The following is a 26346-nucleotide window of genomic DNA, read 5'->3' as shown; positions in this document are numbered from 1 at the left end:
TGTGTGTGTGTGTGTGTGTGTGTGTGTGACAGCCCAACCCCACGCGCCCTGTTGTCAAAGGCCCTCTGTGTTCCAGCAGAGCAATTACTCCTCAGATCCACTCAGGCAACATTTGGAAGTGGTTAAATATGGAGCACCAGGCAGCACTGGCCAATCTATGGACTCCTCATTCTCGTTCTCTGTGGTTGGGGGTGTGTGTTTAGACTCTGAGTGTGCCTATGCACCCATGGGTCTGTGTTTTGACTTGTAGCCTAGTTGTCTAGAGTGAGACATGCACGTTTGTAAGAGATTATACTATATGATACCATATTCAAAGTGTGTGTGTGTGTGTGTGTGTGTGTGTGTGTGTGTGTGTGTGTGTGTGTGTGTGTGTGTGTGTGTGTGTGTGTGTGTGTGTGTGTGTGTGTGTGTGTGTGTGTGTGTGTGTGTGTGTGTGTGTGTGTGTGTGTGTGTGTGTGTGTGTGTGATGTGCTTTAGTGTTGCATGCTTTTGCACATGTCTGTGCATAAACTAACACATCTGCTGAATAGAGGGCTAACTCTGAATGGTGGAAGTCAAAAGTATCTAAACGGCATCCACTGACACAAAGGATGGAAAGAGCAGTGGAGGAGAGAGAGTGATGAGGGTGGAAGAATGAAGAAGAGAAGGAAAAGGGGGTGTGGAGCTGGTAGGAAACTTCAGACACTCGCCAAACTGGCACAGTTTCGGCAGGGGATGTTTGACCGAGTGCTCACTCTGCTGAAAATAGGCCCTTACAGAAACACATTAGAGCATTCCGGAGCCCAAGTCCTTAAAATACTGAGAATTCCACAAATAGCCGCCTCTTCTTCTGATTGAGCGTCTGCAGAGAGAGACACCTTGAAAAGCTCTTAGTAAAGGACATCCACAGCAGCCAGCCATAGAAAAGACAAACACACACACACACACACACAATGAATATGACGGCTTAGAAATAACATCTACTGTAGCGGAATCCTCCGTCAGTAGCCTCCATTATGTCATAGTTTCCACATGCTGTTGTATCATTGGGCAGAATTTCACAAGCCTTCAGGGACCGCGCGAGAGAGACTCAGCTGCCTTCTGTTGCCCCCACACACCCCTCCTGCTGATAAGATGATGACTGGATGCAAGTTGGAGGCGCCTAAGCGGAGGTTGCTCAAAACAAAGTCCACCTCAAACAATAGACTTTCATATTAGGCTGGCAAATCTAGCGCCAGATTCTTAGCTTCGTTGGAGCCAGAAGCTTAGATGGCCCAGGTGGAATGTGGTGTGGAGTTATGAGACTCCTAGCCATGATGGACCTAGCTAATTATGGATACCATTACTCGCTTAGCTTAGCTACTTAGATGACTGTCCATGCTATGTTTACCATAATGGGTCCAGATGTTAGATGCTAGACGTTAGGCATGATTGAGTAAAATTGGGAAGCAATTAGCCACTAATAGATGGGGTGCAAGTGGTGTTCCCTCAGAAGGAGCTCTGGCTTTGAGGATTGGAATGAAAAGAAGGCCAGAATCCTGGCGCTTCAGAGGGAGGGAGGGAAGGAGGGAGGGAGGGAGAGAGGGAGGGAGTGGGAAGGGAGGAGTGAGGGTCCTAGAAAGGCCATGAGGGAGAAATGAAAAGAAGGTGGGGAAAAGACTGTTTTCTCTCCTCGGTTGAGTGGGTGTGATTTTGTAATCTTTGGGCCTATTTTAAGGCGCTACGTCACAAGGGTCTGCAGATGACATAACAGGCTCCTGTGTTCCTAGTGTGTGTGTGTGTGTGTGTGTGTCCCAGCTGGTTTAGAAAGAGGAGAGAGCAAACCCACTGAGGTCTAGGAGAATAGTGAAGAGAGTGGGGTCGGGGGAGCAGCATGTGAAGAGGAAGGCAGATCTTCGAGAGCGATGGTGACAAGCTACTTAACACCCTCACCACTGTGTCCTCCTGGCCTTGTGTAGCCTGGCCTAGTCACTCACACATGCAGCACCATTTTTCAGCACATTTGTTGCATGCAAAATCCCCCCTCCATCATCTGAGCTGCACCCCTTATGCACTCATATTCTCTCTCTCTCTTTCACTCTTTCTCTCTCTCTCACCCTCTCTCTCTGTCTCTCACACACACCCTCTCTCTCATTCACCTTCTCTGTCTGTTTCTCTTTCTTTCCCTCTGTGTGTCTCTCTCTATTTCTCTCCCTCTCTCTCTGTATCTCTTTCTCTCTTTTCTCTCTCCATCTGTCTCTCTCTCTCTCTTTATCTCTTTCTCTCTCCCTCTCTCCCTCTTTCTGTCTCTCGCTATCTCTCTCGTTCTCTGTCTCTCTCTGTCTGTCGGTCCTATCCCCTGCTGTGCAGCTGGAATGCCCCTGAAGAGTTAAGCGCAGTGGCTACTAGGCCTCAGCTGCCTCTCTGCTCTCAATACGGAGCTCGATTAAGTGGGGTCACGCTAATCTCCCGCAGTGTTGAAATACCACACCACGCTGCGAAAGAGGAAGAGAAAGCAAGGCCGGTGAAAAAAAAAGGGGAGGAGAAGAAGTAGGAGAAACAAAAGGGCAAGGAGAGGTAGAAAGAGAGGGAACGAAGAAAAGGGCAGAAGTTATGTCGAGATTCGAGAACAAGGCCAACGTGTGGTGAAAGAATGCAAAGAGAGAGAACGTGTGAAAGAGAGTGATGGTGAGCGAGAACGAGACTGTACGTTTGGGGTGGGAGAAAAAGATGGAGTCATATGGAGAAAGGGGCTCCGTAAGAGAGAGAGAGAGAGAGAGTGGGAGGGGGCGAGAGAGGTTGTGTTGTTGCACTACTAGCCCGTCTCGGCCCAGGCAAGGGAGGTTACATGAGGGCGAAAGAGCAGGCGATGTGAAAAATGCGAGTGCAGTGAACAGTGAGAGGGGAAGAGACAGGGAGAGGGTGTGGTGCTCGCTGCGCTAGCATGTCTTAGCACGCGGTCAGTCCGCTCGCTCACACGGCCGTCGAGCTTTCGCACAGAGAGCGCCGCTCCTCTCCCACACTCAGAGCCACAGCAGCTTGGCCCTTGCCCCAGCAGCACCGCACAGCATTGTGTAATCCGCCTCATGTGCCCAAATGGCCAAAGCATCTCCCTCTCTCTCTTTCCCTCTTTCTCTCCCTCTCTCTCTCTCCGTCTCTCTCTCTCTCTCTCCCTCTCTCTGTCTCTATGTAATGTCTGCTGGACTGAGACAGAGGTTTATTCAGCCTCGTGTGAGTATTACAGTGCTGGCTAAGAGACCGTGCTAAAGCACCAAAGCCCGCTGTGCACACATTGGATGTGGAGCGGGGCCAAGTGCAGGCCTCTGGCTCTGCAGAGGGTGATGATAAGGGGAAAAATACCTTACGTCTTTGGGGCATATCTTCGACGATAGACTGCCGTGTTTTTTTTTTTTTTAGCTTTTCATCTTCTGAGTCTACCTCCATAACCCTACCTAACCTTTTCGCGGTGACCTCAGGTTCCGAAAGGCAAGCCATGGTTAGATAATTACCCACGTTCAGTCTTAACAACTGGTTTTACGTGTTGTAAGAGTATGAGATTAAAGTATCTTGTTGTTGCCAAATTCGCCTCTGTCCATAAATCTCTTCTGTGTGAGAGTAAAAGGCATCATTGTGAATGAGTCTTCTGCTCACTGTATAGGCCTAGTCTTAATTGCCTATCTCGCTACAATGAATGGAAGTGCATCACTCAACAGAATGGAATCAGAATAGCTTAATAGACTATATTAGTCTTGCATGCTCTTGTTGTCATTGCGGCATTATTGCTTCCCATAGACTATAACAGCCTGTCTCAGATGGGAAAGCTTCACACAATGACAATATGTGAACTTTAAAAAAAAAAAAAAAAAAAAAAAAACACGGAAGGGAGACGTCTTAAGCTAGGGCTTCGCCCGAGGGTGAAACTCATGAATGTGGGATACCTTGTCATGCATAACTGGCGTGTCTTGTGTGTGGACGGACGCCATGTTATGGCATCTGGTTGGCCCATGCATGCTTGTCATCTCTCATCACCATGCCTGGATGCCTGGCTCGCTGGCTGGCTGGCTGGCTGGCTCGTGGGATGGACGGGGATTGTCAGCAGCAGGTCTGACTCTCATTCAGCAATGCACCTGTAATCCCTCCATTCACTCACATCATCATCATATTCACATCCGCAGGTTGTACTCTTCTACCATCACCCCCCCACAACCCCCCACCCCCGCCCAACGCACACTCACACACACACACACTCACACAGAGAGACACACACTCCACCTGCTCTCTGTATCCGCTTGCTCGCTCTCTTCCCTCACCCTCTGTCATATATACACTCACTCACTCTCTCTCTCTATCCCTCTAGCTCAAGCCCTTTGTCTCACCATCTCTCATGCCATCTGCTGTCTGCAGCCTCCCCTGTTGTTTTTTTCCTTCCTCTCTCTCTTTCTCTCTCTCTCTATCTCTCTCTCACTCTTGAACATTTCCTATACCTATGTTTGCTCATGTGTCCCGGTTTAGGCTCACATTGCTCATCTCTTGCTGTTTCTCATCTTTAAAAACGACAACAACAACAACAAAAAAAAAACTTTTACTCTCTCTCATGTTCCCTCTGTCTTTCTCTGTGCTGGTTGTCTTTCAGTCTTTCTCGCTCTCTTCACTTTCTTTCTTTCTTTCTTGCTTTCTTTCTTTCGTTCTCGTGGTGGCACTCCTACCATGACTCTTGCAGACAGGTCGGCAGGAAATGGCTCTGATCATTTCCTGAGGAAATTACGCCCACTTCCTGCCTCTCTTTATTTCACTACTTTAGCGCTCCCTCTCCCTCTTTTAATTTTGTTTGCCTCCTCCTCCCTTTGTGTGTCCCCCTTGTCACTACACTCTCTCTCTCTCTCTCTCTCTCTCACTCTCTCTCTCTTTTCACCCCCTCTCACATTCACACTCTCCCTGTGTGCTCGGCCTGGTCTTTCTTGGCAGGCAACTGACAGGGTGGCCCCTCGGAGAGCCGTGAGGACCCCAGAGAGCCTTGGCTCATTCTCCATCATGCATCCAAGAGCTGATTAGCACTGCCGATAGCTCCCTGCTACATAAACAAAGGGCACTTAATGTCTATTTTAGGGCAGCCCCCGTCTCGCCAGGACACGGCCCTCATTGTTTGTCTGTCTGTGGGTTTTGGAGCCTGGAACACGGCTCAAAGTTCACTGTGTAAAGCCTTTAGAAATGCAAATTCTGCAAAGGTATATGTCCAAAGAATTAACATGGTTATGTCATGGCTTAACGGAAATAACGTCAGCAAATGCAGCTATATCAGAACATTTGTATTTATTGCTTTGTTTAGCTTTTTAAAACATTTTTTAGGACTATTATGAATGATGTTGGAATAGAGAACAGGTTGTCTGTATGACTGGTATGCAAGCATGTGGATGACAGTGGCTTTGAATAAAAGGGTTACGTAGCCTAAAGGATGTTGATGTAAGCATGTTTGTGACTGTCATATTATGTTGCTGTGGTGACCATGACAGCATGAACAGTGTTTGTCTATCTGCTGTTGCAATGTGCTGATTGAAGTTTGGCATGTAGGTTACAGTTTGGACATTTCCATGAAAATGTCTAGACAAGAATGATCTTGAAACTGTATGCAATAGCATTAGGCACACAGTATGAGATACACCTCTCTCTTATACCTAGACGCAATACAGCTTTAAGATTTGATTCTGTAATTAATTGTGATTTATTTCTCCTATATATCACATAGCCTGTGCTGGGAGTCTCTGCAGCCATCTTGGTGCAGTGAATTTGATCTTGACTCTTAACTGCCTTTCCCGTTTCCTTGTGGACTTTAGAGTCAATCCCTGATAATCCCTGATTATCTCCAGAGAGATGTATGGAGAGTTCAAGATTCATCCTTTTTTTATGACTTTCGGTGCCTGAACGTGGTCCAGTCCATCCTGACTTTGACCTGCATTTTTGCTTTTACCATCAGTGTATCTATGGGATGGGAATTCCACGGTAAGAAATCTGTCGGTTTATCGTGTCCAGTGCAAGCTAGGTAGGCCAGTGCTCTCTGGATGTAAAACTGGTCAGCTGTGTTCATTGATGCATTGACACAGCCGCTCGTCAAGTTTCCCCTTCCCACAGGCCATGACCCTGTACATGTTCGATCTTTTTACACATGCACGCACACACACGCACACACACACGCACACACACACACACACACACACACACACACACACACACACACACACTTACACAAAGGGAGCCCTGACAGTTGACACGTTCCAGATAACCTCAGGCTATGTCCTGTGTATGTTCTGTGTTGAGTGAGAGACTGTGGTTGTGTGTGTGTGTGTGTGTGTGTGTGTGTGTGTGGGGGGGGGGGGGGGGGGGGGGGGGGGGGGTTTAAACCTCCAGTGCTCGGCTGCTATTGACATGACGGACAACAATCTTTTCTGACATTGGCTGTGATGTTATTGCAGGAGCTTGATTGAGAGGTACTGGCTACGCCTACCACAACATGGATTTTGAAGACTCCCGCGATGGGGTGAGGTCATCTCTGACCAGTCATATCTACCTCAGGTCTCAGGAGCCAAACTATCAGCTGGTGGATAGCTTTGGCTTGGTATTGCATGACTCTCGGTCAATAGGGTTTACTGTTCATTTGATTTAGTTATTTATTTTACTAGGACTAACAACTTGATGGTTATATGGGAAACTGCTCATGTAAGCATCTGGGATACGTGGTGATATTGGTTGGAGATAGATACCTACAGTCTTCTTGGTGCTTTTGTGTGTGGTGATGGGATGTCTCGTCAAAATAACCCAACCATTTCCTTTCTTTCACTGAAGAGTTTTTACTGGTTGTGCTCAACTTTGTGCAATTCTTCACTGAACACGGTATATCAATATACTTCTATATACAGAGGCAACTTTTATATTGAAATTATTTTTGATGAGACCATCAACGTGTATGCTACAGGGGGAAAAGCACACACACACACTTACACAGTGAGTTACAAACATTTGTCCAGTCCGCATGGCTGCTGGTAGTTCTTCATTACAGCAAGAATGCGACCTTATTAGTGGCACAGACACACAAATCCACACGTACACACACACACACACATGCACGCCCACACACAGCTGTTGAAGAGCTCACATGCTTTGCATGTCTTCAACACCAGCCTGGAGAGAGTGGCAAAAAAAAAAAAAAAGACAAATGGTCCTGGCTGTCTTGGAGACGCACACAGACAACCCACAGGCACACGTTCAGCCACACATTCCACCGCCAGCCAAAGTCCCCTCCCCAACTAACTCCCCTGAGCCTGGCCTGCTGTTAGGGCACGGCCCTGCAGTGGACAGACCAGGAGAGAGAAGGCCTCAGGTCTGTTAGGCCTACTGGAGTTTCCCCAAGAGTGGGGCGACAGGTTTGTCCCTTCGCTCACTCAGTTTCTGTCTCGTCTCGTGATGTTGCCCTCGGGGGCTAAGAGGCGCTCCCGAACAGTAGCGCTGAAAGTCATGTCACTATGACAACGACAAAACATAATCATTAAGTCCCCCACACATCCCAGTGGCGGTGTGTCAATCTTTTGCTCATCTCTAATCAAGAGACGTTAATGATTTGCAAGTATGTTTTTGGCAGATTATACCGTTAAAAAGGCTTTTAGAAGATGTCACATTTTTCCCTGCCAAGGTGTGGCTGATAATGGAGATTGTTGATGTGATCAGTCATGCATGCGACTTCTTCAGGTGCACTTAGGTTGCTTTTGACTTAAATGCTTGTCATCACTTAAGCCACTCTAATGAGTTTTCAGGCGAGAGCTCATATTTCTGCCGTTGCTGTTTGCACGAGGCCTCTGGTTCACTACGTCTTCACAAATGCCAGTGTGGTGGAGGAATATTTGTTTGAAGTCGTCCTGAGCCTATTTCACACACTTGGTTGGGCATGGTGAGCTTGTCTATCTGCTCATAACCAGTGGTGCCTGTTAAACACATACTCGTAGGTGTTTAGCTCAAATTTTAAAGTCTAGTCTGCTTTGCCCTCCTCTCTCTTCCTAGTAGGGCCGCATCCGATCGATTAGTGGTCAATTATTAAATTGATGGCCAACTGTTGGTTTAGGTAATTTTTTTAAGGGAAATACCTCAGAATTCTTAAATGTGATATTTTCTGATGTACTGACTCCTCTGACAAGCTTAATATGTTTGGCGTGTGGAGAAAGCAAGGTTTGTCAGGGTTTTTGGGAACACTATTTGACATTTTCTCAATTGAACAACAAATTGATTAATCGAGAAAGTACTGTAATGGACAGATTAATCGACTACAGTAATTTCCTGTTTATAAGTCGCAGGACAGTGTTTTCTGCAAGTTAAAAGAAACAAAACCACATTAATACCATATTAACTACCCCCGTGCATTAACCTCATAGTTGAAGAAAATGTACAAAATCAATGTATAAGCCGTGGCTAATAGTTGGGAAATGATGTTGTGGGAATAATCGTTGCAGAGTGCAGACCTACGTCCTGCAGACTACTCTACCCTACTTCTGGGCAGACCACTGTCTCTACTACTGTCTGCACATCACTCTTTCTTCCTCTCCATCCCTCTCTCCCATCCTCCTTTCCTCCCTCCCAGCATCATGGCACTGACTCTGAAGGCTCCTTCAGCTTTCGTTGCTGCTGTTGCCCTCCCCCAAAGGCTTTTTAAGACACACACACACACACACACACACACACACACACACACACACACACACACACACACACACACACACACACACACACACACACACACACACACACACACACACACACACACACACACACACACAACCACAAACAGTCCTTCATCCTCATGTCCCACCCCATCACCTTGCTTGAATCACAGTCTCAAAGGTTCCACTAGCAGTATGTACACATTCAGCACAGAACACCAATTCAACCTTGTTCCATTTACACACACATGCACACACACACACACACGCACGCAGTGTGCTTTCTCAGTGGCGAGAGGGAACAATGGTGTGTTTGTACCTGGGCATTTGGCGAGTGGTGCCGACTGGTGCAGGGGCAGGAGCTGTGTGTGTGTGTGTGTGTGTGTGTGTGTGGGTGGGTGGGTGGGCATGTGCCTACGTCTGTGTGTGTGTGTGTGTGTCTGTCTGGTGGAAGTAGTGCTGTTTAAATGTTGACTCCAGCCAGCAGAGAGGAAACCCCCAACCGTGGATGATCTCTATCTTTCTCTCTCTCTCTCTCATTTGGGTTGACCTGTGTTTGCCCTCGCTGTCTTGTCACCCTTTCTCTCTCTCCCCATGCTGTACCTATGTCTCTCTCCCGTTCCATCCCCAGACAGACACACCCAGTTCTGGAAGGGAAAAAAAACGATGCTGGATCTTCCCATCCCTGATTCTCTTCGCACCTCTCAGATATTCCAGTGTCGTCGTCGTCGCCCCCCCCCCCCCCCCCCCCCCACACACACACACACACACACACACATATACACACACACACACACACACACACAAACACACAGTTTTTTCCTCTTGGCTGCGTTTCTCCTCATAAATCTTTAAGGGAGGAGGCCCCAGGAAATGAAAAGGTTGTTGCGTCGGGGCGTCTGCATTTGGGGCTTAATTGGTCGGCGAGAGCTCCGCTTGCGGTTGAGTTTGCGGTGATTGGCCGGCGAGGCGTGCCCCATTGCCCCGTGCCCAGCTCGGTGAAAGGAGGGCATTTGGCTCTTGCAGCGCTCACTGGGTCAGATTACTCTGCGCCCAGCTCCACATGACCTATTTCTCCTCGGCTCTTCTCCCCATCGCACTCGCTGCAGTCACTTTACTTAGGCCAAATGGCCTATCTCCTCCCCACACTCTCCTCTCCTCTCCTCTCCTCTCTTACTGATTTTGCTCTCTCTCTCTCTCTCTTCTCCCTCTCCTCTCTTTCATTCACCCTCTCTCTCTCTTTCTGTCTGCTGGCCTTCATTACTCCACAGCTGCCTGTGTGCGTACATGACTGTGACTTGTCTGAACTAACCCCCAAAGGTGCTTCTGCAAGATTCTGCTGGCCTGTTTAGCCGTGTGTGTGTGTGTGTGTGTGTGTGGTTACTCCACTGCCATGTGATTCCAGCTCCAAGCCTGCAGACGGTCTAAGACAACCTAGTGACTCTCTCTCTCTCTCTCTCTCTCTCTCTCTCTCTCCATCCTTCCTTTCCTTCTCAGCGGGGGCATTGGGGTGCCCACACTGCCAATCCAGCCATGAGTATCATCGGGGCAGAAGACGAGGACTTCGAGAATGACTTGGACCCTGTGAGTGACTGACTTGTCTGCATGTCTCTCTTTAGATCTGTCCATACAGTATGTGTCTGTCTGTCTGTCTCAAGGCCAATCCATCTGTCTCTCTCTTCTCCCTTTCTGGCCATCTGGGTGTATGTCTGTCTAGTTTAGTGCTTTCGTCTCTGTAATGGTACTTTTGAATGTGCTCTCCCATGTATCAGTGTCTATCCATCTGGTTCCCTGTCTGTGCACGTGCTATCACACGCAATGCCCGTAGGTCCTTCAACATGTCCTCCTCTAATCTAGTCCCTGCTTCATAATACACAGAAGCATCATGTACCCTTTCAGTGGTGCTCATATCTCCTATTTAGGCCTTGTTTATCTCCCTCTCTCTCCATCTCCTGACCCTGACCCATGTCAGCATCAGACCTCAGTCCCCAGTGCTAATGTGATTGCCTTACTGTTAATCTGTAATTTAATGTTACTTCCATTTCTGTGTGTGTGTGTCCCATTTCTCTTTCTCTTTCTCTTTCTCTCTCTCTCTCTGGTAGATGGTGGATGACAACTGTACCGCCTTTAACAGCATTGAGCTGCTGAAGAGCCGGCCCACCCACCTGCTGGTGTTCCTGCAGCACGTTATGCTGCAGTTCGACTGCGCCCCAGTGGTGAGATCTCCCAGCATACCTGTCTCCTTAGTGTGTGTGTGTGTGTGTGTGTGTGTGTGTGTGTGTGTGTGTGTGTGTGTGTGTGTGTGTGTGTGTGTGTGTGTGTGTGTGTGTGTGTATATGTGTGCGTTCGAGTGAGAGAGAGAGAGGGATTCTGTTGTCCCTTTGTTGAAAGCCTTGTAGGTTTTCCAGAGGGACCTTCTGTCTTAAGTCCCTGTCAGAAATGCACTGGACGCCTGACATGATCGAGAATCAAACGGGCGGACTGTTTACCTGAGCACATATTATTAGCATTCATCATTATTGAGCCGATATAGCGCCGTCAACCCTGGCTCCTTCACTCACTTAAACCACCCTGGGTATTTACTCCAGGTATGAATACCTACCATCTATACAATGTCTAAGGTTTATATCTGAACGCTCGACTCCGTTTGAAGTCCGGACCTAATCACTGTGCCATTGTCCGGGTATTGTCTGGAGATCGTGTCTGAAACGGCTTTAGAAATCTAAGAATGGGGCTTTCCGCCATTTGGACTCATTAACATGGTCCCACCCCTATCAATCCTGTTAGTCGTATTAGTCACCATTAGTCATGGCCATGGACCTCAGAGCGGACTTCTCTACCATGGCTATTTAGGGCTGAATGTTGCGCCCTGTTATAAGCTGCGGGCGTGTGTGTGTGTCTGTGTGTGTGTATGTGTATGTGTGTGTGTGTAGTAAGTTAGAGGCGAGAGAGGGAGAGAGATAGAAGATGAGTGTGTTCATGCATATGGGTATACAGTAGGTGTGTATGTTAAATGCGTGTACATACAGGCACTATAAGTGTGTGTGCGTGAAACCAATCCTTGCTTGTTGACCCTCCCTTGTTCATAAGATAAGCATGGGTGTCTCTCCCTTTATTTGGCATGCTGCCACAGCGAGCCCTGCCAGGTATTGTCCCTAACCCTCTCCTCTAAGCTCCTCACCTCTCCTGTCCTCTCCTGTCCTCTCATCTCGCCCGCAAAACTTCTCCATGGGCGTCCCGTCCATCAGCAGCCTGCGCTAGTTCATCTCCTTTGCTTGTCTGTGCATGCCCTAGCCTACCTCCCTATCCCCCAGTGGGGAATTAGCTCATGTTAGCATCCAGCAGTATTTAAGTATTACACGCTGTATAGCCACAGATAAGTAGATCAATGGATCAATAAATAAATCAATGGTATAAACTCTCTTCTGTAGACTCTACTCTCCTCCCCCAGGGTGCTCCTATTATAAGCATGCTTTGTAATGACTGACCTAGAAGCATCCGCTGAGACCGGCCTTCTTTATTGGACTGGTGCCCCACCACATGTTAGGATTCATCAATATTTTTTTTTTTGTGCAGTATTTTTTAAAAACTATGGACTTGTCTACAACGAAGGGGACTGCTAGTCCACAGAGCCAGATTCTGTCAAATTATGTCTGAGGCTTATATCACTCGTCTGATGGCATTATCACCCAGGAAGAAGACATGCTCATTTCTGATTGGCTGGCACGGTGACTATTAAAGCAACACTAAATCACTTTTCCTCTGACACAGGCACTCTATTTGTTTATACAGCAAATAACAATGTCCACAGACAAGGAAGAGTATGTTGCACAATTTCATGAAAGTATGATGTATTGCAACAACAATTCAAGTCAAATTTGTAGTTTCTTATGTCTCATTTCATCGAACTACAGGTACGCTACCCGATCTGGTAAAGTTACATAGTGCGGTTATAGCAGATAGAGGGTCACGAAGTGAATGCAGAAGTGCTGTTCACCCTATTACGAGTTGATGAACCACTGAAATGATTTTGGAAACATTATTTTAAGGTACGAAAAACTCTTTAGTGTTGCTTTAATTCTGAATAATGGGACATGGGAAGTAGATCTGGTAAAAGACAAAAAAAAGAAGTTTAATAACTGTTCCATATGAATGCTCATTGAATTGAAGTATCACAACCATAGTTGTTGAGCCTGGAATTCATACCAGACTTGCCGACAATCGAATAAACAATAAACAAACTAACTTCCCACTATTATCACTGCCAGGACCAAAGCAAGTAGTACCGTACAACAAATTGAACAAGCCGGTCTCTTTTTAAACTGAACCGCTTATTTCCTTTGCAAGCTATAAAGGCAGGACTATTGCCTGTAGTGGCAACTGGGTGATGAACGGAATAACGGCCTATGACCCCAGTCTGGCATAACCTAAGAAGTTTGAGAGAGGCGGCTGTAGTATTTTCAGATCCGTTTCAGACACTCTTAAGTGATCGGAGTTCCCAATTCCCTTGGGAGCACACCGCACCATTCACTCTAGTCTCCGCTGATGCACTTCCTGATGTCAGTGGCTGGATCGCAAAAGCAGTCTTTTTTAGCGCTCACTTCCTCATTTAGCAGCACATGCTGCTACACCCTGCTGCCTCCTCTCTGATCCACTTCCCCATCGCCACACCAAGTCATGCATGTTAGTTTACATTAGGATGCATGCATTGCTATGCTTTGTGTGTGTGTGTGTGTGTGTGTGTGTGTGCGCGCCCTGCTTCCTGCCTTATCGTCTTCGCTCTCCTCTTCTGCTCTGCTGCGTAACCCTGCAGACCTCTAGGTATCTGAGGGCGGTAACATACTGACATGCACTGTGTCAGTCACATGCCAATTGTACTAACAGTAATTGTTTATATGTAGCATGTAGTGTGTGCATCTTAACAATAGATACTTGTGTTTACGGATGATAACAGCAGTCATTGTGTTTGCATTGCATTGTCTGCTGATGAAATGACCACTTTATCCTCCAGCCACTCAGTCACTCCTGTGAAACAAACCGATTGCGCTAACAGTAAGTGATTAGTGGTACAGCAACTGACACGTCGATTGTCACAGTCGCAGTAGTGTGCCATTGTTTGCTTAGAAAATTAATGTTTTCTTTCTTCTTCTTCTTCTTCTGTGCAGCATCATTATTTCAAACTGTCCATTTTTCTAAGAAAATGGATTGCTGCTCATTGGAGCGGTTAAACTTGATCACTGGATCAAGTTTACAGTGCTGTTCTTACTCACGAAAACATGTGTCCTCAGAAGTTGTAAAAAACACCCTATGTGGTACTGTTGCATCAGTGTTATGAGTTAGGCGAAATATATAAAATATGAAGGCGTGTCTGGCTACCTCAAAGTATCAGACAGGGCAGTGACATAGACAGGCCTTAGACCTGCCGTGTTAAACATTAGCTTTGTTCTCGGTGAGTAATAATGAACAGCACTGAGCTGCACAGCGTGGGAATCAGTGCTAATAAAACCCACCTCTCTGTGCCTCTGGCTTACAGTAGAATTGTCTGTGTGTGTTTCCTAGCTGTGGCCAGGGCCAAGTCTGTGTGTGTGAAGTGGTTTTGCTCTCTGTGTTTATATAGATGACAGCCTGGCTTTCTGTGAGCTTAATATCTCTGAGTTGGATGTGTGTGTCTGTGTATGTGTGTGTGCACCACTATGCTATCTCTCTCTCTCACACACACACACACACACTCTCTCACTCTCACTCTCACTCTATCTCCCTCTCTCTCACTCTACCTCAGTCTCTCTCTTGGTTACTATAGCCACAATACAGTTTGAGTGTTTTATTGAACAGTGTTTGTCATTGTTTTTCATCCCTTAATATCACTGCTTAGTCATACTCCATTCTCCTCCCTCCCACTTTCCTGTCTCTTCCAACACCCCTCTTTTTTCTTTTTCTCCCTCCCTCTCTCCCTCTTCCTCTCCCGCTCTCTCTATCTCGCTCTCTCTGCAGCTGTGCTACCTTCACGCTGACGTCTTCAGGAGTCTCAGTGCCAAAGAAACGAAGAAGCACTTTGTGGAGTTCTACAATAACTTCCTGGACAAAGGAGCAGTGAGTAGAATAGTTTTGCACATCTCTCTCTCTCTCTCTACCAACCCCAACACAAACACACTCAGACACACACACACAAAGCCCGTCCTGCCGGTTCACCATCTCACTGTCATTCATGTTTTTGTCTTTGCCCCTCTTCCGCACTTTTTATTCCGTTCACTGCAGTCTGCACTGGCTCCCTATGTCTTTTTTACCCAGGGTGCATTGCTCTCTCTCTCTCTCTCTCTCCGTCTGTGACCCCCAGCTTCCTGTGGGGGTCATGGGAACGACCCCCACTAAAGCATAGTGGGTTGTGTTTTTCCTCTTGTCTCCTGCTTTTCTTCCTCCTCGCTCTCTCTATCACACTCTCTATCACACTCTCTCACTCTCTCACTCTCTGTCTTTCCTTTTTGTCTCTGTTTGCTTGCCGTTGGCTCCTGGAGCCTGGCGGCGGCGGCTTTCCTCATGTGTGGCACCAGCGAGAGCCACGGCGTTGTCTAGTGACTCAAGAGCTGCTGAGATTTCACAGCTGTGTGTTTTTCGTTCCCCTGCTTCCTGTCCCTCACTGTACCAGACGCAACTCATCCACTGCCTCTACCTCTGTGCTCCTGCGCCATCTGTTGGCAGAAAAGTGGAATTACGGGGCCTTGACATTCGCTACCATTATTAGTCTGTTGTGGTGGTAGACATTAACAATCTGCAGTACAGCCATATCTGGAATGTATCCGTAATTTAAACTAAATGCAGTTTAGAATCCATAAGTAAAGGAAAACTGTTTTATGCACTCTACTTTTTATTATTGTCTGCTTTTGTTTGTACAAAGCACACTAAATGAATGTATAAATAAACTTGCCTTGCTCTTTTCTGCCCTCTCTTTCAGATCCTCCGAGTCAATGTGCCTCCTCATGTCAACTATGAACTGGGTAAGTCCCCTCTGTCTCCCACCGCCTCTCATTTTACACTCAAAGATGACAAACAGCATCATGTTTCAGTCTTCCTGTGCATTCTGGAAAACACATTTTGTGCGTGGGTATGTCCCATTTGTACTTTTACTACACTGTTGTTGTGAATCATTACTGTTTTGGACTATAACATCTTACTGTGTAGAGATAGTTATCTGTTTCTAAGCATGCCTTTATGGTTGTGTGTGTGTGTGTGTGTGTGTGTGTGTGTGTGTGTGTGTGTGTGTGTGTGTGTGTGTGTGTGTGTGTGTGTGTGTGTGTGTGTGTGTGTGTGTGTGTGTGTGTGTGTGTGTGTGTGTGTGTGTGTGTGTGTGTGTGTGTGTGTGTGTGTGTGTGTGTGTGTGTGTGTGTGTGTGTGTGTGTGTGTGTGTGTGTGTGTGTGTGTGTGTGTGTGTGTGTGTGTGTGTGTGCACTTGTACACGCACTTGACTGTTTTTTATTTGTGTAACTCTTTGTCTCCTCCTGTTAGATCGCAGCAGACCAGAACTCATCCCCGAGGACCAGCAGAAGAAGTTTGCACAGGAAGTTCAGAACATTCAGACCCAGGAGGTCCTCCGGCAGCTGGATGACTTCAAGTGAGCTGACCCTCTTACCTGGCCTCACCTGGCCTCACCTGCCTGCCTACACACTCACCTGGAGCCATTTGAGCCCTCTGAGCCGTCAATGGCCTTTCTTTTCCAATTTCCTCCATAAGGCTTTTTATATGGCTCCATAAGACTTTGGAGTTTAGAGGTTTTTTTTTATCCAGAATATATGTTGGCCATCAGCTCTATTGCAGGTTTCATCAGCAAATCACCCCTTGTTTACCCACAAGGAGTTCTCTCTGTGCAGAGAAAGTTTCTGTTCGTGCTCTAGAACCAGTTCCGTTCGGAATTCTTTAAACCTTTGCTCCAACTAGTGCACCAGCCCATATTTCCAACGGTTTTGAACGGAACTAAGAATGCATCATCAACAGAGGGTGTAGAACAGGAGGATGATTTGACCGTTGGCCCTTAAAAACAGCAGCAATGAGCTGTATGAAATGCGTGTTATCGTCTGCAGTGTAGTGTTATTTGACTAGATTTGTTTTCTCATGGCAACAGTTAATATGGACAAAAAATACATGCTTTAAGCCTTCTCCCCACTGAACGGTAGAGTGACATATCCACTCCAGTTGACTGGAAATCAAATATTTGTTGGTTCAAGCTTTGAACCCAAGCGCCATCTGAACCATTTTTGTTTGGTGGAAATACTCCAAACGGTTCAAATGTTGGTTCGCAAATGGGAACGGAGCTAGTTCTCTGTTGGTGGACTACAAGAGGGCCCTATGTGATGCCTTCAATTCCATCGGCCCCACCCGGCTCACCTGTCCTACCTGCTTGCTCCTCTCCACCACCTTCTTGCTGTCTTTCCACTCAGTCACAACTGCGACTAAGGACACCGTAAGATAACAGGCCCATACCAACAAACACAGAACATAATGGGACATGGTCCTTTCACACCATACACAAAACATACAAGACAGAGATACCGTATTTACAAACAATCTATGACCGATTCAATATGTTTACTCTGACTGAAAGAAAACACCATCAGGATATCGTACAACAGAGTCTTTCTTCCTATGTACTCCTGCCACCATAGTGAAGCTGTATCAGGATCCAAAGATACATCTCTTAGCAAATGCATCCTAACAGTATTAATTTGTCACACCATTTCTAAGATGCTCCTCTTAAATCATCCGTTTTATCAGATATGCAGCTCTATCAGTCATCTAGTAAATTAGTGACTTGAAAGTGAATTCTAATCCTCGAATTCTGATTCTTATTCCTCCCCACGAAGCGGCGCGTCTTTGCTAGCTTATCAGGATCAGGTCTCTGTAGATCTTAAGATTTTTCTCGGTGGCTTGCTCAGCTGTCACGGGACTGATCTGCCATATCCATCTGTGCTAACTCCACTCACACCCTCTCTCACCTTCATCAGACTTCATCAGAAGTCTCTAAAACGTTACTAACGTCCCTGCGTCCTCTTTCTCCCCTTCGTGTCTGTGTGTGTGTCCATGTGTGTCCGTGTGTGTGTGTCTCCGCTCACAGGCAGAAAAGGATGATGGGAATGACGCCTAACGAGCAGGAGCTGCTGGAGGTGGAGAACCACCACTCGACTGACCGCATCCCCACCGAGATGAAGGAGAAGGCCGTGGCCGAGAACCTGCTGGACAAGATGGCCGATATGCAGTGAGTGTCCAAACCCTGTCATGCACTGCCCAGTCAAGAGAGTGAGAGGGAGAGAAAGAGAGAGAGAGACTCTTTTATTAGACTACTCTCTAGCCTCTTACATGATTGCACTTATAAATCACATGCATACATAATATAAATCAGCCAAGTTTAAAGCATCACATCAGACAGAAAAAAAACATCACACACACACACACGCACACACTCATACATACACACACACACACACACACACACACACACACACACACACCCATGTCACCCCATTACACTTTAAAGAATTGTGTGTAGAATAATGTGTTGTGCAGAAAGGAAACAATGTTGTCAAAATAAATCATTCGAGAGAGAGAGAGAGAGAGAGAGAGAGAGATAGAAAAAAACCTCAACATGCACACTAGCATCAGAGGGCAAACGGAGGCCACATCCAGATAGCTCAAAGCAGTCAGCAGCACCACACTGAGCTCACAGAGGAGCTGGAGGCGGAGAAATCAGAGCCGCTGCACCCCCTGCACCGACACACTGACAAGGGAGGCAACGGGAGACCTTGTGTCACCCCCACAGGCCCGAGGCAGGAGAAGTGGTCAGGATGAGGGGCCTGTCCGTTCCCTTGGTTTGGAGAAAGGCGCGGAGAGACAGAACTGGTGGTCAGAGGGAGACCCAGAATGAGGAAGCGTGTCTAAAAAGCTAAATGAAAGGGGAAAGGGGAAGGAAAGAACATTGAGCAAATTCTGAAGTGTTGCTCTAGAGAACTAAAAAAAATTCAGTGACAGCACTATTTTTGGTTTCTCATACAGTATGTAATATAATAGTATTACACACGTTACATTATATTTGTATTGTATCTTAAGTGGAACAAGTAGTGTCCAGCCATCAGATGATTATAGCTGACCGCCTGTCACCTCCACTGCAGTTTTGCCTGCCGAAACTCAGGCTAAAGATGTCCCAGAGATGGACCAAGCAGTCAGCAGCCTTGAGCCGATTGCTCTCTCTGAGGCTGGGCCACAGTCGCGTGTGCAGGCTGACTGCTCTCTCTGAGGCCGGGCCACAATCGCGTGTGCAGGCTGACTGCTCTCTCTGAGGCCGGGCCACAATCGCGTGTGCAGGCTGACTGCTCTCTCTGAGGCCGGGCCACAGTCGTGTGTGCAGGCTGACTGCTCTCTCTGAGGCCGGGCCACAGTCGTGTGTGCAGGCGTCCGTGCAGGAACACACAACTCACAGCTGCTCACATGTTTTCATCCAGAACAGGGATTTGGACTCAAGAATCAGTCTCAGTAGCTCCTGACTGGTTCCAGCGCGTGTGTGTGTGTGTGTGAGTTGTGGGAAAGCAGCAGTGTCGCTCTACTGAGACCCCTGTGCTGCATTGGCACTGCAATGCGCACACAAACACACACACACACAGACACTGTTTTTTTTTCTCTCACTCTCTTTCACTGTGCTGCATGCTGAGCTCTGCAAACAGTTGAGATCAGCCAAATCCAAACAGAGCAGGGCTGTGACCTTTGTGTGACCAGGCGGTCGTTGACACATGCACACGTGTGTGCTTGAAAACACACACACACACACACACACACACACACACACACACACACAGACACACAGACGTGCACTGAGCTCCTCACAGAGCTTGCAAGCCATGTTGGTAAATATAGGCGCGTGTGAGGGAAGTGAAGGAGGACAGACCCTGGACTAACGGAGAGGAGTGTGCGCTCCTCGTCTGTGGGGGAGAACTTGAGGAAGGAGAAGAAACACGTGCTCACGTTGCAGACAGAGCAGCAATGGGGTTTGGCTGAGGTCAGAGAGAGAGAGAGAGAGAGAGAGAGAGAGAGAGAGAGAGAGAGCAAAAGAGAGCGAGAGAGAGAGAGAGAGCAAAAGAGAGAGTGAGACAGAGACAGAGAGAGAGAGAGAAAGAGCGAGAGACAGACTGGCGAGGATGGCAGTAATTTGGAGAGGCAGGAGGAGAAGGGCAGCCACTGGAGCAGAGGAAGCAGGAGGGAGAGGATGGAGTCAGCACTGCCACGCTGGCAGGAAGTCGCGTTCCCCCTGGCAGACTGCCAACGCTAGAGAGAGAGAGAGAGATGGCGAGAGCGGCAGGGAGGAGGGGGCAGCGGATGATGGGGGGAGAGTGGGGGTGCTGTTATGTGGTGGCTGGACTCTGAGACACAAGGAAGTTAATCCAGCCCTTGACCCCAGCTCTCCTCTACAACAGCAGGAGAAGCAGGGAAGAAAGAGACAGACAGACAGACAGAGAGAGAGAGAGAGAGAGATGGACGAGCTGAGACAAAAAAACAAGGGATGGAGAGATGAATAGAGGCAAAGCAAGAAAACATGTCTCGTGCATGAAGGCCATCTGAGAGAGCACTTCAAAGGCTCCCAGACGGGGTCGGGCGGACTGTGAAGAGAGGCTTGTTCATGCACCGTCAGTCCACCCACCCACCCAGACTCTGTTACCGCGCTCAATTCTGCCTTGATGCCACACAGTCACAAACATGTCACTCAGTCCCTCTACGCTCTCACACAACCGGGCCCTTCTTCCCATGCCCCCCCCGCCTCCCCCCCCCCCCCCCCCCCCCCTTTCTCCACGCTGGCCCATTCAACCCTGTGGCCGCAATGACCTCACGTGCGCTAGCTCTCATTGGCCCGGCTCTCGAGTTGGCCCGGGGACAGGAGGGCAGCAATTGGCCGAGATCTAGGGAATTCCCCTTTTTTCCCCCCACAAGCCCTGCCCAGCTTTTATGTTCATAGCAAAACATGAGGATCCTATTTCCATGTTCTTGCAGGCTCGTTGCATCAGACAAAAGCACGGTTAAATAGCCGCTTCCGCTGCCGGGCGGCTTTGTTTTGAGTTTGAATCCATCCGGAAGAGACAGACAGAGAGAGACAGAGCCTCAGGAGAAAAAGGACTTGTTTCCCAGATCAGTTCAGTAGAGCAGCTTCTAAAGGGCGACTATATAGTCAATCACGATTCATACCAGTAGAGTAGATTTTCAGGACAGTTTTATTGTACTTTTTGTTGAGTTTCTGCAGAGCGAGCAAAGTTATTTCTTCTTTGTTTCGCCAACTTTGTCGGGAGTGCATGGTTTTAATGCAGCTCCAGTTCTTCTAGTTTTTTTTTGTTTTTGTTTTTTTTGTTCTTCCTTTTATTTGCAAATATCAGAATATGTTCATTAGCTTGAACTCTGAACACAACAACAACACTGCCTTCAGTTTGCGCATCAGTCAGGAAAAGATCAGCCGATTCAGGTTCCACCGTCCGAAGACACAGTGTCAAAGCAGCCCAGAGAAAGACAGCAAAAATGAGACTTAATTTCAAACGGTAAGAGTGACCGTGGCCACAGGCAGCCTATCTGCACTTTGTCTGTCCACTACTTGTCCTGTTGACTTATCCTCCATCTCTTCTCTCTTTCAGCCCCACGATTGTGGCAGACGAAGACAAATGGTAAGTGCTTGTGTGTGTGTGTGTGTGTGTTTGTTTGTAGATGTGTATGCTATCGTTTTGCATCCTGCAACAGTGCTGTAATGCAGAAGTGAAAACCACACTAAATACATTGCTTGCTATTGTTGCATGTGGTTGGGGTGTGGTTTTCTCATCTGCGTTAATTAAACAGAAGTCACAAACTGTTGCTCATAAAATGTAGAATATGTGCAAATGCATGATAATGGTCATCAACTTCCTGAATCTTGACTGCATGCATGCATAGAAAGGCTTTCCTATATGTGCGAGGAGAGTTGTAACAATGGGGCTAAGTACTGCTCTATATCGTCTGTGCGTACTGCTGACACGGCGCATGTTTGACTGGTGAAACGTGATCCTGTCAGAAAGCTGAAACCTGACGCTGGCTTTGTCCAGCTGTTGCTGTTGCTGCTGGGGAGTCTGCAGTGCACACTTGTGGGACTCAGTCAGTGTTCCCCGAGAACCGAGGGCTGCACAGTGGGGGCAAATGCACTGGTTCTGTCTGCTCCTTTGTTTTGTATGTGCGCTCTCTCTTTCTCTGTCTGTCTGTCTCTCTCTCTCTCTCTCTCTCTCTCTCTCTCTCTCTCTCTCTCTCTCTCTCTCTCTTTCTTTCTTTTTGTCACTCCCAAAGTTTGCCAGATAGTCTATCTGGTCCTTCTGCAATGCAGTCTCCTCCTCCTCCTTCGTTTTCAGTTCATTTCATCATATTCTCTTCTTTTCTTTTCTCCCCCACTGGATCTCAATTGCTCCACCAGATATTACCCCCCCCCCCCCCCCAAACCTCAAACGTTTGCACCACCCTCTCCCCCTTTTTCCCTCCTCCCACTCTCCTCCTCCTCCTCTCTCTTCCTCCTCCTTCAGGCTGGAGCACCTCCAGCTCTCCTCCCACAAATCCTCTGCTCTCTCCATCCCTCCTTCTTTTCAGTGCTCCTCCTCCATCAGAATGTTCCCTCCTTCATCCCTCCTTCCCTCCTTCATCCCTCCTCTCACTGCTGATGGCTCCAAACCTTTTAGCTTGTCCCCTGCCCTGCTCCAAACTGCTCTGTGCAGTATTTTTTAATTATTATTATTTTATTTAGAGAAGGGAAAATGTCGACCGCATAGATGCAATTGAAAGTCTGAAATAGACAAGTGATATGCATACAAATGCACACTTGTCATGTGTTTCTAGTATGCCATTCTGCAAGTCTGTGATGCCTTTTATTATATATATATAAAACATACATAATTTCCATTTAAACAGTAAAGGGTAGCATTTCTCTCACTGGTGAACCTACCTAATGGGCCTACCTCATACCCACCACTGTGCTATTCACCGCTGCTGAACTCTGGTGCAACTCCTGTAATAGCGGGGCTCTCCTCTCCATTCTGCACACAGTAATGCCCTCTAAACATTTAACACCTGGTTAAATTCAGTGCAAGTCAGGTGTCTGCAACTAATAAGAGAAGTCCTGTGTTGAAGGTGTGTTCAGAAACGGCCCAAGGGTAGTTGGAGTGTGTTTTCATCCTCTGTTCTCTTGCTCTCTCTCCTCCCTTACAGCTCTGCCATCTTTGCGTCTGTGCTGTACTACATGAAGCACCTGGGGGTGAAGACCAGGGCCACAGACAGCAAGAAGTCTCGTGGATTCTTCCGGAAGAGGGTGAGGCCCCTCTCTGTTCTGTCAATATAGCCTTACTGTATTCTTTTACCACTCTTACCAGTCGGCAGCCTCTTGACTTGTGGTTCGTCTGAATTTCACACAGTAATGTACAATGATGATGCACATTGATGACATTTTTTATCTGTATCTGTGGTCACTCTAAGGACTTAAAGGTTTCCGCTGTGCACCACTAGTTCCCTTTTAAAATCAAGAGCAGTCGTTTGGGCCAAAGAGTGTCTACAGTGTGTATGAGCTCTCGCTATTCAGCTGTATTTGAATTGTTGTTCATTCATTTGCATTGCAAAGCATCAGCTCAGATTTGAACTGTTATTTGACTATTAACTCTCCACGTCTCCACGAGTGTCCGTCTGGAATGTCTTGATTGATGGTCTTAGCTCCCCGACATGACGCATGTTGCCATTCTGACTTGTTTCAGTTGAAGAAGGAGGAGCCCAAGCTGCCCAAGCCAAGGAGCGGATTACCCAGCATCCTCCGGGAGGCCGGCAGCTGGATAGGCGGGGGCAGTACGTATTGCACCCTCTCCACCCCACCCCACACCCCCCCCCCCAGGCGAATGCTTTATCCCCTCATCCCCCTCCCCTTCTCCCCACCCACCCAATCTCCATAAAGCATCCATACTCAGGGCCTCCATGCACCACATACAGGATTCTCACCACACATCCCATAGGGACAAGCCATGGCCATCTGCACTCATTACCAAACCCAGCCCAGGTTGTTCTGATCAATCATCGGTCTCTGTGCCATCTTTGGTGAGAGCCACGTAACTAATCCCCAGATGAAGGATCAGTAATGGAATGCTAGATCTGATGGAAGCACAAGCCATCAGTCAATGTAATGTAGTAGTAGTAGTGGTTATAATGCAATCTAATGTGATGAAATAGTAGCAATGTAATAGATTATTGTTGTAGCTGCATGAGGTTATGTTTAATGCTGATCTACATATCTAAACTAGAACTTTTTACTAGTCATATTTCAAGACTCACTCAAGGCTCCAAGGGTCCTTCCTCATAAAATTTTCATATTAGATAGTTATTTACAGAAATAGAGGCACTTTGATATGCTAGTACAACACAATATTTCCCCTTTAGGAATCGAGGCCCACTGTAGGTATTTAGTAAGATTGTCACACTACATACTTTAGTGTAAAACCTAGGCACTGTCGTGTGTTTCTTGGACTGTAAATTGTGTTGCTGGGTTTGCTGAACAACTTTGAGGAAACACGTTTGTCTCGTCATGTTTTCTGCTTTCAGGTGATATCAAACCAACTAAAGTGGACAACGAAGGTACCACAGCCCGACATAAATATGTTGTCTACTTCTCTTTTTATTTTCCCCTCCAAATTAGTCACTCCCTTTTTACTAATCAAATCAGTTGCATGTGTGCATGACCCAGATCAGGCCGTGGGCTTTGGGTAGTGATAAGGAAGACTGGATCTTTGTGGAGCTGTTGAGTTTGTGGCATGTTTCTCTCATGGATGCAATTCTACAAGGCAAGGACGCTGACAGTACAATCGAGCGCCGTGGACCAAAAATATCTGTAACGAGGAGGCACATAGAGAAGCCAAATCAGACATGACAAAGTGAACAAGAACACTTAAGTTAGACGGCGTTCTCATCTTCATACAGACGCTAAACAAAATGGTGCCCATCAGTCAAAAGAATCAGCCAGCCGTCCAGTCCACAGCACTTCCGTGTCTGTCAGTGTCTGACAGTGTCTGAAGGATCTTGGGACTGAGGCCCCCAACCTCTCTCCCTTTAGGAAGACTAACTCTCCTTTCGATCACAGATCACTCCTAGTTCCACCCCTCATGCTCTTTCAGTCCCTCCCTCTCTGGTCATCCCCTTACCCCTCTCTTCCCTGTAGCCTTCTCTCATTCTTGTAGTGTCTCTTTGTCTCTGCTTCGAATGATCGTAGTTCACCTCTTACTAATGTTGGTGGGAGTTAAGTTGGAGGGCACTGTGTCCTTTCGTAGGTGGGAGAATGAAGCCGTGTGTCCGCTCGTCCTCTTTTGTTCTCCAGCTGGCTCCCCTTTCATCTTTCTCTCTCTCTCTCTTTCTCTCTCTCTCTCGTTCTCTCTCTCTCTCTCTCTCTCTCTCTCTCTCAGGTGATAAGGATAAGGGGTCACATGAGCGTAAAGGGTCCAGCGGGACTGCCCCCTCCCGCGGGGCGGCTCCAGATGCGAGCTCGGCTCCGTTCGCCAGCCGCAAGTCGGGCTCCACAGGCTCCAGCAGCCAGGCGGGGTCGGAGGTCAGCGAGGCGTCCAGCACCATCAACATCAGCATCACCTCCAGCCCTGACAGTGAAATGGGTGAGGAAAAGGGAGAGAGAGAGCGGCATTGTGGGGAATGGAGTTTGATGGGTTTTTGTCGGTTTGGATAGTAGTTGGTGGAGTTTTCCCTACATGTTTTGGCTTAAGAGCAGGAGTTAATGTACTGTAGTCACTTTTAGATAGTGGCAATTTTTCTTAGCACAACTAACTCGAATTTGGTTTGTGGACTTGTAGTGTCTTTGTTGATAATGGTGTCTGGTGTACCGCACTCTCTCTCAGGACCGACCAGCAGTCGTTCAGACTCCCAGTCTGTGTCTGAGGGGGGTGAGGTGTCTCCTGCCAGCCAGCCAGGGGCCAGTCCCTGGGAAGCTGTCACCATCCCCGGGGAGTCTGCTCTGGAAGAAATCCTGGACAAAGACAGGTGAGACGTCGAGACAGACAGAACGCAGAGAAAAGGGCCTCACCTGCAAATCTCAACTCACTTTAGCCAGGCCAATATTATTATTAGACAAAGCATTATTGTTTAGTTCAGTCAGACACATTTCTGTTCACCAAAGACTTGTGACTGTGCTGACTGAGGGAGCGTGGTAAAACTCCCCAGTTCTGTGTCTGGGCTAAGGGAGCGTGGTAAAACTCCCTTTAGCTCTGCGTCCTGCTGTGTGCCCCTGCTCTTGTTGCTGCTAGCAGCGCTAACTGGCCCTCCCCAGAACCAGAAGCTCCCAGACAACAACGTTCCTCAGGCAACAAGAGTCCCCCGCGGCTCCCAGCCGGCCCGCCCACCTGCCTCCCCCCCGGCCTCCAGCCACATCCACACTGCGGCTCTCGCTCCTCTCCTTCCCTCTCTTTTTGTCCCTGCTTCCCTCGTTTTTTGTCTTCTCTCTTCTCCTTTATTTCTGCTTTGTCTTATTGTCTCAGTCCTACCGTGTCTCATATCTCTGTGTGTCCTCCGTGTGCCTTCCGTGTGTGCAAGTAGAGGTGCTAGTCTTTGGTCGGCATTGGCTTCTGTTGCCCGGTCCTGGGTCCTAAGCAAGTGTTGATGTTTTAGCTAGCAGAAGCTTTTATCT

At 47.6% G+C, this 26346-nt stretch overlaps 1 protein-coding gene across 6 annotated transcripts in view; it reads left to right on the top strand.

Moving 5' to 3' along the window:
- Positions 1-26346, top strand: part of arhgef1b (Rho guanine nucleotide exchange factor (GEF) 1b) — a 46349-nt gene that overhangs the window by 5317 nt on the left and 14686 nt on the right. For 3 of the 6 annotated variants that reach the window (XM_062539006.1, XM_062539005.1, XM_062539009.1), the window contains exons 2-14: positions 6426-6490; positions 10155-10241; positions 10760-10873; positions 14649-14747; positions 15607-15649; positions 16158-16263; positions 17761-17901; positions 21308-21337; positions 22893-22992; positions 23429-23516; positions 24264-24296; positions 25118-25321; positions 25562-25703. In XM_062539006.1, coding sequence (XP_062394990.1) covers positions 6464-6490; positions 10155-10241; positions 10760-10873; positions 14649-14747; positions 15607-15649; positions 16158-16263; positions 17761-17901; positions 21308-21337; positions 22893-22992; positions 23429-23516; positions 24264-24296; positions 25118-25321; positions 25562-25703 — 1214 coding nt within the window. In that variant the 5' untranslated portion in view covers positions 6426-6463. Of the gene's footprint in view, positions 1-6425; positions 6491-10154; positions 10242-10759; positions 10874-14648; positions 14748-15606; positions 15650-16157; positions 16264-17760; positions 17902-20756; positions 21215-21307; positions 21338-22892; positions 22993-23428; positions 23517-24263; positions 24297-25117; positions 25322-25561; positions 25704-26346 lie in introns of those variants that run through there. The other 3 variants (XM_062539007.1, XM_062539008.1, XM_062539010.1) reach the window with 3 other exon arrangements.

The sequence above is a fragment of the Sardina pilchardus genome, chromosome 6, assembly GCF_963854185.1.
Source record: "Sardina pilchardus chromosome 6, fSarPil1.1, whole genome shotgun sequence".
In the NCBI taxonomy this organism is placed as follows: domain Eukaryota; kingdom Metazoa; phylum Chordata; class Actinopteri; order Clupeiformes; family Clupeidae; genus Sardina; species Sardina pilchardus.
This window is presented reverse-complemented; position numbering and strand designations above follow the sequence as displayed.